General features: G+C 35.2%; 1 protein-coding gene across 4 annotated transcripts in view; it reads left to right on the forward strand.

Moving 5' to 3' along the window:
• AGL (amylo-alpha-1,6-glucosidase and 4-alpha-glucanotransferase) overlaps window positions 1–14,519 on the forward strand; it is a 34,979-nt gene that overhangs the window by 17,134 nt on the left and 3,326 nt on the right. For all 4 annotated transcript variants that reach the window (XM_072932528.1, XM_002189127.7, XM_030279243.4 and 1 more), the window contains exons 16-33: window positions 142–294; window positions 372–522; window positions 1,666–1,790; window positions 1,902–2,014; window positions 2,128–2,262; window positions 2,753–2,883; window positions 3,457–3,593; window positions 5,085–5,218; window positions 6,352–6,527; window positions 7,997–8,099; window positions 9,327–9,552; window positions 9,954–10,065; window positions 10,448–10,583; window positions 11,743–11,855; window positions 12,575–12,786; window positions 13,337–13,434; window positions 13,995–14,082; window positions 14,173–14,306. In XM_072932528.1, coding sequence (XP_072788629.1) covers window positions 142–294; window positions 372–522; window positions 1,666–1,790; window positions 1,902–2,014; window positions 2,128–2,262; window positions 2,753–2,883; window positions 3,457–3,593; window positions 5,085–5,218; window positions 6,352–6,527; window positions 7,997–8,099; window positions 9,327–9,552; window positions 9,954–10,065; window positions 10,448–10,583; window positions 11,743–11,855; window positions 12,575–12,786; window positions 13,337–13,434; window positions 13,995–14,082; window positions 14,173–14,306 — 2,477 coding nt within the window. The remainder of the gene's footprint in view (window positions 1–141; window positions 295–371; window positions 523–1,665; window positions 1,791–1,901; window positions 2,015–2,127; window positions 2,263–2,752; window positions 2,884–3,456; window positions 3,594–5,084; window positions 5,219–6,351; window positions 6,528–7,996; window positions 8,100–9,326; window positions 9,553–9,953; window positions 10,066–10,447; window positions 10,584–11,742; window positions 11,856–12,574; window positions 12,787–13,336; window positions 13,435–13,994; window positions 14,083–14,172; window positions 14,307–14,519) is intronic.

A 14,519-nucleotide genomic window follows, 5' to 3' on the forward strand; every position in this document is an offset into this window, starting at 1 on the left:
TGAAATTCCAAGCAATTTGGTGTCTGGTGTTATTTCAGATTGTCCAGCTTTGAATTTATTATACAGTTCAGACCTCAAGGTGTGGTAGTTTTTATTTTCAAGAGTTGTTCATATTTGCTTAAAGTTGTTTTTTTTTTACAGATCTCTGTAGTATCTGAAGAGAGGTTTTATGCAAAGTGGAATCCAGCAGCACATCTGACCTCTGGTGAAGTTAATTTCCAGACAGGAATTCTAGCAGGAAGGCTGGCCATAAACAGGCTGCATCAGGAGCTGGGGGCTAAAGGCTTTAATCAGGCAAGAAAGGGTAGCACTGCGATTTCTTCATATGTGTGCTGTGAATGTGCACAATTGCAATGTTATGTCTTTTCTAGGTGTATGTAGATCAAGTTGATGAAGATATAGTTGCAGTGACAAGACACTGCCCTAACACACACCAGTCTGTGGTGGCTGTGTGTCGAACTGCCTTCAGGGATCCTAAAACTTGTTTCTACAGTAAAGAAGTACCTGAAATGTGTATCCCAGGTAAAGAAACTTCTTTCCAAAATCTGTTGACATGTACAAAAATGTCAAGTTATTCATGCTTTTTAACTTCAAGCACATGCTAATGAAATCCATATGAGAACTTTCAGTATATAAAGCTCTTTTTATATGTAGTAACACCTGTGTCCCAGAAGTGGTTAAAGAACCAATAACAGACTTGCAATGCTTAGGGTTTTCAGAAACATTCATATTGAGTATATTCCTGCTGCAAGCTCTCCTTAAAGGGTGTGAGGGAGGTTTATGGTCTTGTTTGTGAACTAGTAATAGTTAATAGTGAGATGATTAATGGCATGGAGTTGGGGGATTACTGTTTATTCTGTTATACTGGGGGAAAAGGCTAAAATTTTCTCCTATTTATTGATTCCATTGCTGTTCAGCTTTCAAGTACATATAGCAAATTTGTAGCTTGAAACTACATCTTGATAAGAGCTCTGTATTGAATAAGTTAATGTAAAGATAATATGTATGCAGTACTTATATTAATACATAGTATATGTATGCAATACATAATTAATTATGTGGAGTATTTACTGTACTCTAAAGTAGCACAGTATAATGACTTCTATACATTACCTGGACATGTCTCTGAAGAGAAGCTTTCCAAACTGGCTTTTTAAATATACTTAGTTCATTGAGTGCATCTGTGTGCTTGTTTTAAAATCAGTCACATTATTTACAAGACTTGCATACCTTATGTCTGTGAATTGCTTAAAGAATGGAGAAAATTAGAATTTGTGTATTAATAATAAATTGTTACGCTTTAAAGATAAACCATCTGTATCTGCAATTTGGAGAGCAGTCTAGCACAAAGATAATAGGCAAATTAAGAAAGCTGATGACCATTAAAAGACAGGTCGTTATTCTCTCGTCATCTGATTTTATGATTAATTTATTATTCAATTACAAAAATTACTATTTTAAATATAGTACAGCATAGGAGTGTGTAGTGAATATATTTATAGGTCTTTAAAATACTTGCCATATGTTTCTCTTCTGCTGTACGACTGAGACTTGGATATTGAATATCCAGCTTTTTCATTTGAGTTTTTGTTTCATAATTTCAAAATAATCACTTTTTGAATTTCAAATATCCTAAGAGCTGCAACATGGTTTAACTTTTTCTAGGAAAAATAGACGAAGTAGTGCTTGAGGCAAGGACTATTGAGAGAAGTGCTAGTCCTTACAAAAAAGATCTACATTTTATAAATGGATTGCCAAATTTCACAGTGGAGCTCAGAGAGCATATCCAGGTAATTAGCCTCCTTCATCCGTGTTCTGATGTAATATTTTTTTAATTTTTCATATTTTATATTAGAAAAAAGACAGTGGATTTCAGTTGCAAATTTGTTTTCTTTTTTAAGATAAAAGACAGTAAAATTATAAAGCAAGCTGGAACTGCTATAAAAGGGCCAAATGAATTCGTTCAAGAAATTGAATTTGAAAGATTAACACCAGGAAGTGTAATAGTATTCAGGTATGTTATTATAATTGCCATATGGCTGTGTGAGTTTGAAGAGAGTGATGGGAGACTGGAGAATAATTCTTCTAAGTGCTGTATTTCTACAAGATATGCATTTTTATTTACAGAGTTAGTCTGGACCCAAACGCACAAGAGGCTGTGGGGATACTCCGCACTCATTTGATCCAGTTCAGCTCTCATTTTAAATCTGGAAGTCTTCCTGATGATCACTCAGCACCAATATTAAAAACACCATTTTCTTCGTAAGTAGTCTTTAAGTTTCTGACTTAGCACCAAGAGAGCTACTAGGGACGCAGAGAATATTATGTACATCTACTGAGGGTTGTTCAGTTTTGGTGATGGTGGTACAGATGGGGTTTGAATTGTCAGAGTGCAATGAAAACTCTGAGAGATCATCTTATATGTATAATACTTAGTGGGGCCAATACTGAAAAATTTCCCAGTTTGTGGAATTGCTGCCTGAAGTAGACTTTCTAACATGGTCTGTTTCTCAGTATTGGGGTGTGATTGTTTGGGTGTGATTTTGTACAAAATGTATTTCCAAATAAACACTGAAACATCAGAGAGCATCTTGAACACCTGAAAAAATAGGCTTCTAATTTCCAAAATAAAGTATTGAGAGAACTATGTATATTTTAGTATTTTAATTTAAGTCTGAAATGAGAATTGTTTGTGAAATCCTTTCCCTCTTTCCTTACTGATGTTCTATTTTTTTCTCCCCTATTTTTTCAGAATTGCATCTAAGCTAACTTTGGCTGAACTAAATCAAGTGCTGTATAGATGTGAGGCAGAAGAACAGGAAGATGGTGGAGGCTGTTACAATATACCAAACTGGTCACCCCTAAAGTATGCCGGCCTCCAAGGTAATAGTTTAAGCATTATTTTTTCTGTCAAGTAAAAAAAGTAAGCGAGAACTGCTCAATCTAGATCACATCATAATGCTGTTGTGTTGCTGCTGCTATTGTTGGGTAAAAAAGGTAATTTTTTTCTGCTTGACCTTGCTAGTAATTGGTGTTGTACCCAGGAAATCTCATACTAGAACAAAACCCCTCTCTCTCAATGCTTTGAAACTTAACACTGCAGCCCAGGATGTGTTTTAACACCAGTGCCTTGACTTTTAAAATAAAAGGAAAATAAATATGCTTTCAGTGAAAAGTTGCATTAATCTTACCTGAGGTGTTGTTAGATTACTGAAGAGTGTCTGTCATTTATGAAACATACAAATTCCATCATGCTAGTTATTTGCAATTATTTCATAAGTTTCTAGGATTTATGGTGAGGAAACTAGAACTGGGTTGTAGCTTAACTTGTTATGCAGATGGAGAGAAGCAATCCAGTTAAAGCATCTGTTGCTATGTACCTTTTGCTCCTACATTGTAACTGCTTTTTGTGATAATGATGTGTCTTTTAATACACAGTTGCATTTGTATCTTCAGGGTTAATGTCAGTGATGGCAGACATTAGACCAAAGAATGATTTGGGTCATCCATTTTGTGATAATTTAAGATCTGGAGACTGGATGATTGATTATGTCAGTAATCGTCTGATTTCGCGTGCTGGAGCCTGTGCAGAAGTGAGTAAAAATACTTATTTTGTAACTTTGGGGCTTTAAAAAGCTACTTACTTTCATTTTCAATTACTGATATATTTTTTTAATTTAGACTGTCTGTAACATATTTCCTGTCTAGGCAATTCCTTCTAGTAGATTAAACCATTAATATGTTTTCCTTCCCTTCCCTCAATGACTTCCCTTCTCCTTAAGAACAGACTGCAAAAGGGAAATGAAAAATATAGAGGGCATAAAGGTATTGTTAGCTCTTGCATGAAGGCTTGCAGAGGTCCCTCTGCGTTTTATTTCTCCTCAAATAAAAAATAAAATTACTCATATCTTTTCTTTCTGCTAGGTTTTGGGGTGGTTTTTTTTTGGAGTTGTTTGCTTGTTTGTTTTAAGAAAGTACTTTCAAGAGAGTGCCTAAATATTACTGCATACATCAGTATGACAGTTGCAGTCAGCCAAGCACTGGAAGACAGGAATTTCTGAGATTCAGGGTTTCTTTATAGCTGCTTTACAGTGCAGTCTTTTCTTTGTTTATTTTCCTTCATGGAAAATAAATAACATGGCTTTATTTATTTCACAAAACTTGATTTTTGTAACTTACCTAAAAAATACTATAATAAAGGCTTTAACATTGTTACTTCACTTCATTCCTGAAGTCAAGTCTAGTAATACAAAGTAGAAGAATGGCTGAAACAGTCTTATGTACTGAAGCAAAGCTAAATCTGACCTGAGAAACCAAGCTTTTCTAGAATACAAGTTAGTCTGATTCTTGCCACATTTACTGCTCTTCAAAGACTATTGCTTTTTTGTGTATTTTTGAGTTCTTAATTTGTAATGTTTCATTTTGTTTCAAAGACTTAGGTCATGTAAAACTAAACTTTACAGTTTTGTCCATCATGTGATGTTTTTGTTTTGTGCCGTCTTTATCTGCAAGGCTTAAATCTTAAGATACTTATAGAAAGTTGTCATAATGTTATTTAGCAGGGCTAGAAGGAAATAAAAATATTTTCAACTGTCAAATGTTTTGCAGTGGTAAAAGCATGTGAAGCTCTAGAATCTTGAGTCCATGACACAGACCTGTAGTCATATTTTCTAGTGGCTCTACATAATTTAGCTCTGATAACTTTTTATTCCTGGTCCTGAGCTTCATCTCTTCAGTCCTGTCTTTGTAGCAATGCAAAAATTCCTTCCAATGCTTGGATTATAGTGATGCCTTTGGAGTTCTAACTTTGCTACTTAGTTGATAGTTCATTTTTTGACTATAAGATTAGCAAAATACAGTCTCCTTCTATACTTCACATTTTGGCCCATTTAGTATAGGTGCAATACACATTTTTCTCTACTACTCTTCAGCTAAAAGGCATTAACTCTAAGAAAGTTTGGAGCAGTAGGGCACAGCATAACTGGGGTGTAATACATGTACAAAAACTGTAGCAATATGGATCCTGAAAGCACTGGCTTTTGAACTTTGATGGATCAAGTTCTAATTCTATTGTATTTTAATAGGTTGGTAAATGGTTGAAGGCCATGTTTGTCTACCTAAAGAGAATTCCACGTTATCTCATCCCATGCTACTTTGATGCCATATTAGTGGGAGCCTACACAACACTTCTGGATATGGGATGGCATCAGATGTCGAGGTATGCTTGGCCTTTTTATCAGAGCTATAAAGGCATCTGTATACATCATAACCTTTTAAATTTTATCTGCTTGAGAATGTAATTTGAATATTTTCATAGTCCTCTAATGTAGAAGGGTAAAATTGGTAGAGAACTATCAAATCCATCTTCTAACAGTGGTGGTTTGGAAGACTGAGTGGTCAGACATCTATCCATGATTTCAATTTATAATTACTGTTGGGATTGCACAGTAGGAGGAGGAAACCCTAAGGCAGCAAGGCAGCATTTTTTTTGACAGGCTTTGGAAGCTTTTTTTTTTTTTTTTTTTTTTGGCTATAATTTTAGTACCAATGCAATGATTCCTTAAAGTTCAGGTAACTAAGAAAATACCAGATTGTATTTGATGCTGATGCTTTCTTCAATGCTTCTCCATTATTACTCCCCATTATCTGAGCACTCTGCTTATTTTTTGAAAAAACTGTTTAATCTTCAGAGTCTGTTTCTTTTTTTCTTGCAAAGGGAAGAAAAATTAATTTTATGGAGGCTTCATTCTAGCTATGAATATGCTGAAGAAGTCGCTACTGTTTGATCCTGTTTTGTAAAAACGGGCATTAAAATGGGAGTAGAATTTGATATGGCTGTGAAATCATGGAATGTAATATATTTTATGAAAAAATGCTTGGAGATCAATTAGTCAGGAGTGGAGATCAACTATTTCAGGGAATGCCTTAACAGATTTTTTGATTTGCAGTTTTTGTATATATACGTAAAAATGTGGTGTTTAAAAATACTGACTAGTTTTGACAAACCTTTGTTCATAGTTTTGAAATCTTAGGTGTGTGTATAGGCATTAACTAAACCAAAACAACGTTTTGTTTTTAACTGTTTTGTAGAAGTACATGCTATAAACACTTCCACGGCAGTTATCAATTAAGATTTGTCTCTTAACATTGGGCACCCACTTTAGGATTTACAAATTAAATCTTAGATAAAAAAATCAGTTTGTGCAAAATGCTAGTATTAATTAAATGCTAGTTTTTTACAATTCTTACATGTAATGCTTGTCATAGCCTTCTGTAAATGTAAAAGGTACATTTTATAGAGTGCTATTGTTGAATGCAGAGTTATTTTAATGTAGTTCTGTTGAATTACAGCTTTGTGCAGAATGGATCAACATTTGTTAAGCACCTTTCCTTGGGTTCAATCCAGTTATGTGGGATAGGAAAATACTCTTGTCTGCCAGATCTGTCTCCCTCCTTACATGATGTTCCCTATAGACTGAATGAGATTACAAATCAGAAAGAACAATGTTGTGTTTCCTTAGCAGCTGGTAAGTGAGAACAACCTTTAAATAAAAAGAAGTCTTCCAAGACAATTAAACTGCTTTTAGTAACTATATTAAAATCTTCTGCATCATGTTTAAGAACCATATGTGAAACACTGTATAAAATGTAGCAATTTCACTCACTTTTGCCTCATGTTTAAGGTAAAGATTTGCTCATGTTAAAAGTGTGGGAGTTTTCTCTAGTAGTACTCCTGGGGGTTGTGAGGGAGAGCTTATTTATAAATGCTTTATTTAGAGACTTTTTTTGCCATATTTGTTATTACCATATACAGAGATGTGCAAAAATGTTGTTTTCCTTTCCAGGAGATTTGCTTGAGATGAGTATACTTATCGTAAGGGGTTTTAGTTTATCTTTTATAAATGTGAATTTAAAAAGTGAATTGTAATGGAGTTACAATTGTAACTTGGCTTACAAGTTCTCAGAAAGAACCATCATCAGACCAGAAGAACTCCTGATCTAAAACTGTCTCCAAAATGAAAGAGCATAAAAGCAGTCAACAAGTAGTATTTATAGCTCCAAATGTTCTGCCAGTATCTGGCAGTCTTCCTATGGGCATTTGCCTATGTCCAAAGTATTATCTTCTATGGCTTAGAATGAGTTTATTTTGGTTCCAAGTTGGCTCATTCCTTTTCTGAAGCCATGGAAACTTTTAAGCAGCCACAGATGCAGTGGCATCTCTCTCAGTGGAGTGCTTTTCTTCTTTTTGCCATCACTCTTGTGTAGCTTTATTGCCTTTCATTTCTGGATTTTAATAACATTCCATTCGCCTGCTTCGGTGTTACTTAGAAGCAGAGGCACAGTGTTCCCTTAAACTGGTCATAAAGATTAATTATAGTGAAGGGTTTGTTTTTAAATATTCCTTTCACATACTCACTGGTAGTTGTGCCTGAGATTTTTAAATTGTACATAGATTGTCACTCTCAAGTGCTGCTGCCATGTACTATAAATTTGCAGAGATGTGGAGGTCATATTGGAGAATTAGATCTCTAAGCTGCTGGAAAAGAGAAGCAGGATGTCTTTCACAGTGTCTGAGAAGAGTCACATCCTCTTTATGCTGCTGAGAGGCCACAACTCTCATGCATAAACTCTTTCCAACAAAGTGTTCCAATCATAGTTCTGACTTTTTGGTTAGTTTTCTTTCTGTTTCTTTTAATTAACTTTTGGTTAAGTTGCCAGGTGATTTAATAAGCATTAAAATGTCATTGTTAGTGGTATGAGAAATGCTTTTGTGTGATCTTGAAATTCTAGAAGACATTATTTTAGAATAGGGTGTATTTAGTTCTATCAAGAACTCTGTCTAGGAGATAGGAGATAGTTCATTTGAACTATCTTAATCTAGGAAAAAGTTATGAATGAGGAGTTGTTTTTTTTTACTTCTGGTTATTTTACACATGTGTGCTTGGAGGTTTCTGCTATATCAATCAATTAGATTAATAATGACATTTCTTTTCAGGTTTACCTCACTTTTCTTCTGGAATTTTTCGTTCGTGGGGAAGGGATACTTTTATTGCACTAAGAGGTCTAATGTTAGTTACTGGGCGCTATCTAGAAGCAAGGTAAGACTGGCCTAGCCTTGTTTCTTGTTGGCTTTGTAGGAGTTGGGAAAAAGCAGTGCTCTCAAAACTTGAGCTGATGCACAAACTGTTTGAAACCGTTCATGTGCAGTATAAAACTTCATTGGCACTAAGCCTATTTGGGAGCTCCCTCTAAGTGGGATTAAAAATACTACTCAAATAGTCTTCTGCCTTTTTAGCACTGATACAAAGCTGATGATCTGTAGCGTTAAGGTAGTTTTAACTCCAGCAGTGCTACTGTTTGTCCTTGAACAAAGTGATTGTTTCACTAGTACTTGCATCATTGTTGCTGAGCAATCATTTCAGAATTGTTTACATAAAAACTTGAAGTAGCAAGAGAGAATACTGTTCTAAACAGAAAAGCGTGAATGCAGGTCTATCATGATGTTTTTGTAACTGCTAGTATTTGTCTATTGATACTGGAAATCAGCTAATTGTGCATTGTTGCAATCTGGTAGCTATAAATATTTAACCTGATAAATGAGCCATACATAAGCCAGATGAATTTGATCTTTTGATTAATATTAATCTGATTGGAGCTTGGCACATAATAGAAACATAAAAATTAGTTGGTGTAAATCAGCATGTATATATGCTGTATTACATTTAGCCAACTGTTAGCTTTCTCATGCGGAGAGATCTGCAGTCAACTAGGATGTTTATTTTGCCTTTTAAAGCTAGTTGGAATCCATGTTTTCTGCACAGTATGCGCAACGGTTCTCAAATGAAACTTCTCATAACCTCAGTTGCTGTCACCTCTCTGTATTTTAATAGGAATTTCCCATCTACTCCTGCCCTCCGTCCCCATTCCACCCCACCCATCAGAATGGATACCAGGGTAATCCTATACAAGGTCAATAAAAACCTTCCCTGTGACCTCAGTGGGATTTGGATTTAGGATCTATATCGCTACCTATTAAAAGGCAAATTATCTTTTCCATATGAACAGATGACATATGTTTTGTACAAATTGATGTAAATGTATCATGTTGAAGAATTTGTTAGGGAATGGGTGGTTTTTTTATTGTAAAAGAAGTTCATGATAAATTGGATAATTTGTAGCTTTCAACAGCAAACTTTTGGAATCTGTCTTTAAAATGCTGCTTGTCTTCTTGCTAGTAACGTAACCCTGTATGCTTTGTACTTGATACTCCATCTAACAATGGCCTTGAAGGCAATTTAGTCAAGACTGATTTTCTTTTGTTCTAGAAACATCATTTTAGCATATGCTGGGACTTTAAGACATGGTCTCATTCCCAATCTGCTTGGTGGGGGAACACATGCCAGATACAACTGTCGTGATGCTGTGTGGTGGTGGCTTCAGTGTATCCAGGAGTACTGTAAAATTGTTCCCAATGGATTAGACATTCTCAGGTGTCCTGTTTCTAGGATGTACCCAAGAGATGACTCTTCTCCTCAACCTGCAGGCACTGTGGTAAAAAATATTCTAATTGAATTATTTAACAAAACTATGTTTTAATGAAAATATGTAATTTTTTTCCAACTACAAGAACCTGTTGCTATCTCTTGTTTATAGTGAAATTTTATTATAGCACAAGAATTCCACATTTTAGGCACTTCTTGCATCACCTGATTAGACCAAGTGCAAGGAGAAAAAAAATCCATCAGCTTCTAAATCTTTTTGTTGCTTTTTGTCTTGAAAAATGTTTATATGAAAAGTTGTATATACATTTGGCTATTGCCAAGGATGCTACTTGAAAATGTTTGGTGTGGGAGTTGTTTTGGAGTATCATATAAACTAAAGGCTTAAGAAATGCTTTCTACTCATTTTTCATCTTGCCTTTCACATGTCATCCAAACATATAATAAATCTAGGATCAGCCACTTTATGAAGTAATACAGGAAGCAATGCAACGACATATGGAAGGCATAAATTTCCGAGAAAGGAATGCTGGTCCTCAGATTGACCAAAAGATGAGAGATGAAGGTAACATACACAGAAACTTGCTGTGCAAAACAGAAGTTGATGATTGTATTTTGTATTTCCTTTCCTTCTTATTTCCTCTTTCTATTGAGCATATATTTTTTTCAATATATATTTATTGTAACTAAAACTGTGTTTCTTTATAGATATATGTAATATTTTTGAAGTGCCTAAATAATAGTTTATTGTTAGCCACTGGTCATATGTTATGGTGCATATTACCTTTAAAATTTCACTTAAAGTACAGTTGCCTTCAGAAACATACCTCAGGTCTCTTGTTGGAAGGTCTTTTTATTTATTAGAAGTTTGGGTTGGGAGTGTGGGTAGTTGGGGTTTTGTTTTGCCTAAAAAATGAAGTTAACAACTGATATTCTTTTCTTGCCAGGTTTTAATGTAACTGCAGGCATTGACCATGAAACTGGCTTTGTCTTTGGAGGGAACCGCTTCAATTGTGGCACTTGGATGGATAAAATGGGAGAGAGCGACAGAGCTCGCAACACAGGAATTCCAGCTACTCCAAGGTATGAAAGCTGGGCTTGAGGCAGGGGGGTTTTAATTCTTTTTTTAACTTAAATTCTTCTGCAGAACCACTAGGAGTTCAATTGACACATCTGAGAGGTTATCTCTCAAATGTTCTAAACATTTCTACCTACTAAAATGTTTATGGAATTTGTTTTCTGCATACTGATTTGAAGTCAAAAGCTGTGTTCTTGGGCAGGTGAAGCCCATGGCTTCTGTCATAGTCTTAGCTCCATGCCAAGAATTGACTTCTGAATTCAGGTAGTAAAATGTAATTTAGGAAATACTGTATACTTGCTGTACTAGCAGTACTTTGTTATTCAAACTTCTCATATGAATTATATATTGCTAGTTTTGTTGTTTGAATACTTCTTAGTTTGAATTCAAAAATATTTACAACATCTACATTTTAGAGTTGAGACTAAACATTTTTAAATAGGCTCTCTATTATGTGCTAACAAGCTGCTGCAGGCATCCTTGCTTGAATTTAGTACAGTATCAGTTTCAAATTAATTGCCTTTCATGGGTAAGAATTGAGGAAACTGTTATCTTGACAAGTCAAGCATTTTAATTGGGAACCAAGAGCGATTGAGGTTCTTTCCAAAAGAGCCTGAGTTGGTGGTATGAGAGAGAAAATTCCAGCAAGTAGACAGTAAAGCTGAGTATGATGCAATATGAAATATTTGCCTATATTGGTTACGTGAGTATTACCTGAAAAAAGAAGCAAGTCAAAGTAGTGCACTTAGTGCTAATTTTAATCCCTCACTTTTGACTTGAGTAGTCTCTTACGGCAGAGCTATCACCTAAGTTACAGAAGCGTGTGTACAGTTGAGAAGCTTTGTATGGAACACAGTTTTAACACCAGAGGACCACATTTGGGGTTGACCCTTTTTTCATATTACAATCACTGGTATAAAACTATCTTCATTTGTGCTAATTAGCTGGGTATGGTAATACCACTTCAAAGAAAGACAAACGTACTTGCTACCCAGTTTACAACCAGGTTCGTTCCCTGACTGAGGAAGAGGGGAATAGTAGGAAAATAAGAAAAAGAAATTGTCTAAATAAGAGACTTATGAATCTAAATTTTTCAGTTACTCATTGAACTTTAATAGCATTCTTACAGTAAATAATGAGGTTTTTTTATCATTATTATTTTAGAGATGGCTCTGCTGTGGAAATGGTTGGCCTGTGCAAGTCAGCAGTTCGCTGGTTGATGGATTTATCTAGGAAAAACATATTTCCATTTCGTGGAGTCACTGTAAAAAGACATGGTAAAAACAGGCACATCTCGTTATTGTATTACTGGGGTATAAAAATAACTAAAACAATGAAATAGCAACCATATAACCTCAGAAGAAGGTTTAGCGGTAAAAGGGCAAAAACTTGAGAAAGTATCTTGTATGATCAAAATCCTTTTGTTAGTATAAAAAATTTATTAGAAGTTTATATCATCTTCTCAATATTTCAAATAGTTTATTCTGTGGATTACAAAGGAATTTCAAAGCCTGAATCCCTTTTCTCAAAATGGGTGTAAGTGATAAGGTTACTATGTATGATGATGATTGCAGCATTCTTTACAAGAATGCAGAGTAAAATGATGCAGGGCACTTTATTTTCTCTTTCTATCCTGCCCCCAGTATTCATAACACAGAAAGCCCCTTGCTGGGAATATTTATATAAATATCATAGGAAGTCCCTTATCTTTTAGAGGGAGTACTCTTCTAATTATAAAGTTACTTTAAGCTTTACCAGCCCAAGTGAATATGTACCCTGTGGAGACTCTGATGTTGTGTTAGTCTCACTAGAAATTTCAGTGAGCTGTTGCTCCTGTGATCTGTACAATTGGCCTAAATGTAGGGAATCCCAAACTGAGAGAGGTGCTCATGGTCTGTTCCTGTTATATTAAGTGTCAGGAATTCAAGAAGCATACTTCTGTTGTTGTCACTGTGGTTTATTGCAGAAAATTAACACCATGTGTGACATCTTGCAGGAAAGGAGGAGATTATCACATATGATGAGTGGGACAGGAAAATTCAAGGACACTTTGAAAAGCTGTTCTTTGTCTCTGAGAATCCATCAGATCCTAATGAAAAACACCCAGATCTTGTACACAAACGTGGAATTTATAAGGACAGCTATGGAGCTTCGAGTCCATGGTGTGATTACCAGCTCAGGCCAAATTTTCCAATAGCAATGGTTGTGGTAAGTGTGGGGGAGTGGGAGGAGGGCTGTGCACTTAAATGCAAGCTTAGTTCAGTTACAAAGAAAATTTTAAGGTCCATCTGCATGGCATTCTATCAGGAATATACATTGCATGGAATAACTTCTTGAAAGCACCTTTTTTTTCCATGCTTATAATATTCATCCATCTTGGACTATCTCCTAAAAATATGTCAAGACAGGACTTGCCAACTTTCCATGTTCACTGTACTCAGAATATCTTTTATGGCTGAGTCTGAGAGGCTGCTTTTCCCATCAAATTGGCTAAAAAGGAAGGATTCTTTGTCTTCATTGGATTTGTAAAGAGCTTCAGTAATATTTCTTGAGGGTATATAAAATAAAATTAAAATTGGAAAGCACTGGATACCTTCTGTTTTCTTGCTTATTTTGACTTTCAGGTTTCAGAAGTTGATTCAGTAATTCAGTAATGCAAAAAGTCAGGCTTTTTGTTGTCTTTTGCATTTGTATACACAGCCTTATGTATATGTATATGCACAAAACATTATTCATTAAGTCTTTATTATTTTGTTAGGCCCCTGAGTTGTTTACACCCGAGAGAGCTTGGAAGGCTCTGCAGATAGTAGAGGAGAAGCTTCTTGGTCCATTAGGCATGAAAACCTTGGACCCAGAGTAAGTACAGTAGAGATAAGATTAAGTGGTAATTCCTAAAGACAATAAACACAGCAGTAGGAATTATTTGATGTAGGGCAGGGGTGGTGATGGTGTGAAATTTTCAGTTATACCAATGAAATAAGGCTGGAGGAAGTGCTTCCAGAACAATTGTTTTGCCGTTCTAGAAGTCCATAATTGATTTCTTTATATTGGCAATGGCTGGGTGGTTTTGGATGCCTCACAGTAAGCAAGTCAAATTTGGTATCATACCAAAGATGTTGAATTTGCATCTTGGGATGTACAGTGTTTGTTACAGTATACAGAACTACAGTTTGAGTAAAAGTAACCTTAAAATTATGACTCTTTAGTCCTTTAAAGATGCTGACCATTTTCCTACAAATTTAAACTTTATTTGGAATTTCACTGTCATGTAAAGTACAGCACCAATTGGAGACCTCCCTAACTTAATCGTCACTAAATGTAAATGACAAGTTTTTTTGTTAATTTCTGTTTTCCTTTTCTGTGTATCATTTTTAATTAAGATTTTGTTTGCATGATACATTTTTTATTTCTTGCAGTGATATGGTGTACTGTGGAGTCTATGATAATGCTCTTGACAATGACAACTACAATGTAGCCAAAGGGTTTAATTATCACCAAGGACCTGTAAGAGCTACTTCCTTCAATTTTAGAAAAAATGTAGTCATCTTTTCAAACCAGCTGCTTTGGTAATCATCTCTTTCATTCTTTTTTTAGGAATGGCTGTGGCCAATTGGATATTTTCTTCGTGCCAAACTTTATTTCTCTAGGTTGATTGGTCCAGAGATGTATGCAAAAACTGTAGTTATGATTAAGAATGTTCTTTCTCGCCACTATGTTCATCTTGAAAGGTAAGGTAACAGCAAACACAAATACAAAATATTCAAAATACCAAGCTAGTGGTATCTGCCATCCAATTCCATGTAAGAGTACAGATCTACTGTATAAACAGGATCTGTTTTCTAGATAGGAAAAGATATGTGCAATTGCAGGTCTCAAGTCACATTTCAAATACAGATGAGATCTAGTGCCTTTCACAGATTGCAGAATTCGTAATACTTATC

This window comes from Taeniopygia guttata, chromosome 8 (genome assembly GCF_048771995.1).
Source record: "Taeniopygia guttata chromosome 8, bTaeGut7.mat, whole genome shotgun sequence".
NCBI lineage: Eukaryota > Metazoa > Chordata > Aves > Passeriformes > Estrildidae > Taeniopygia > Taeniopygia guttata.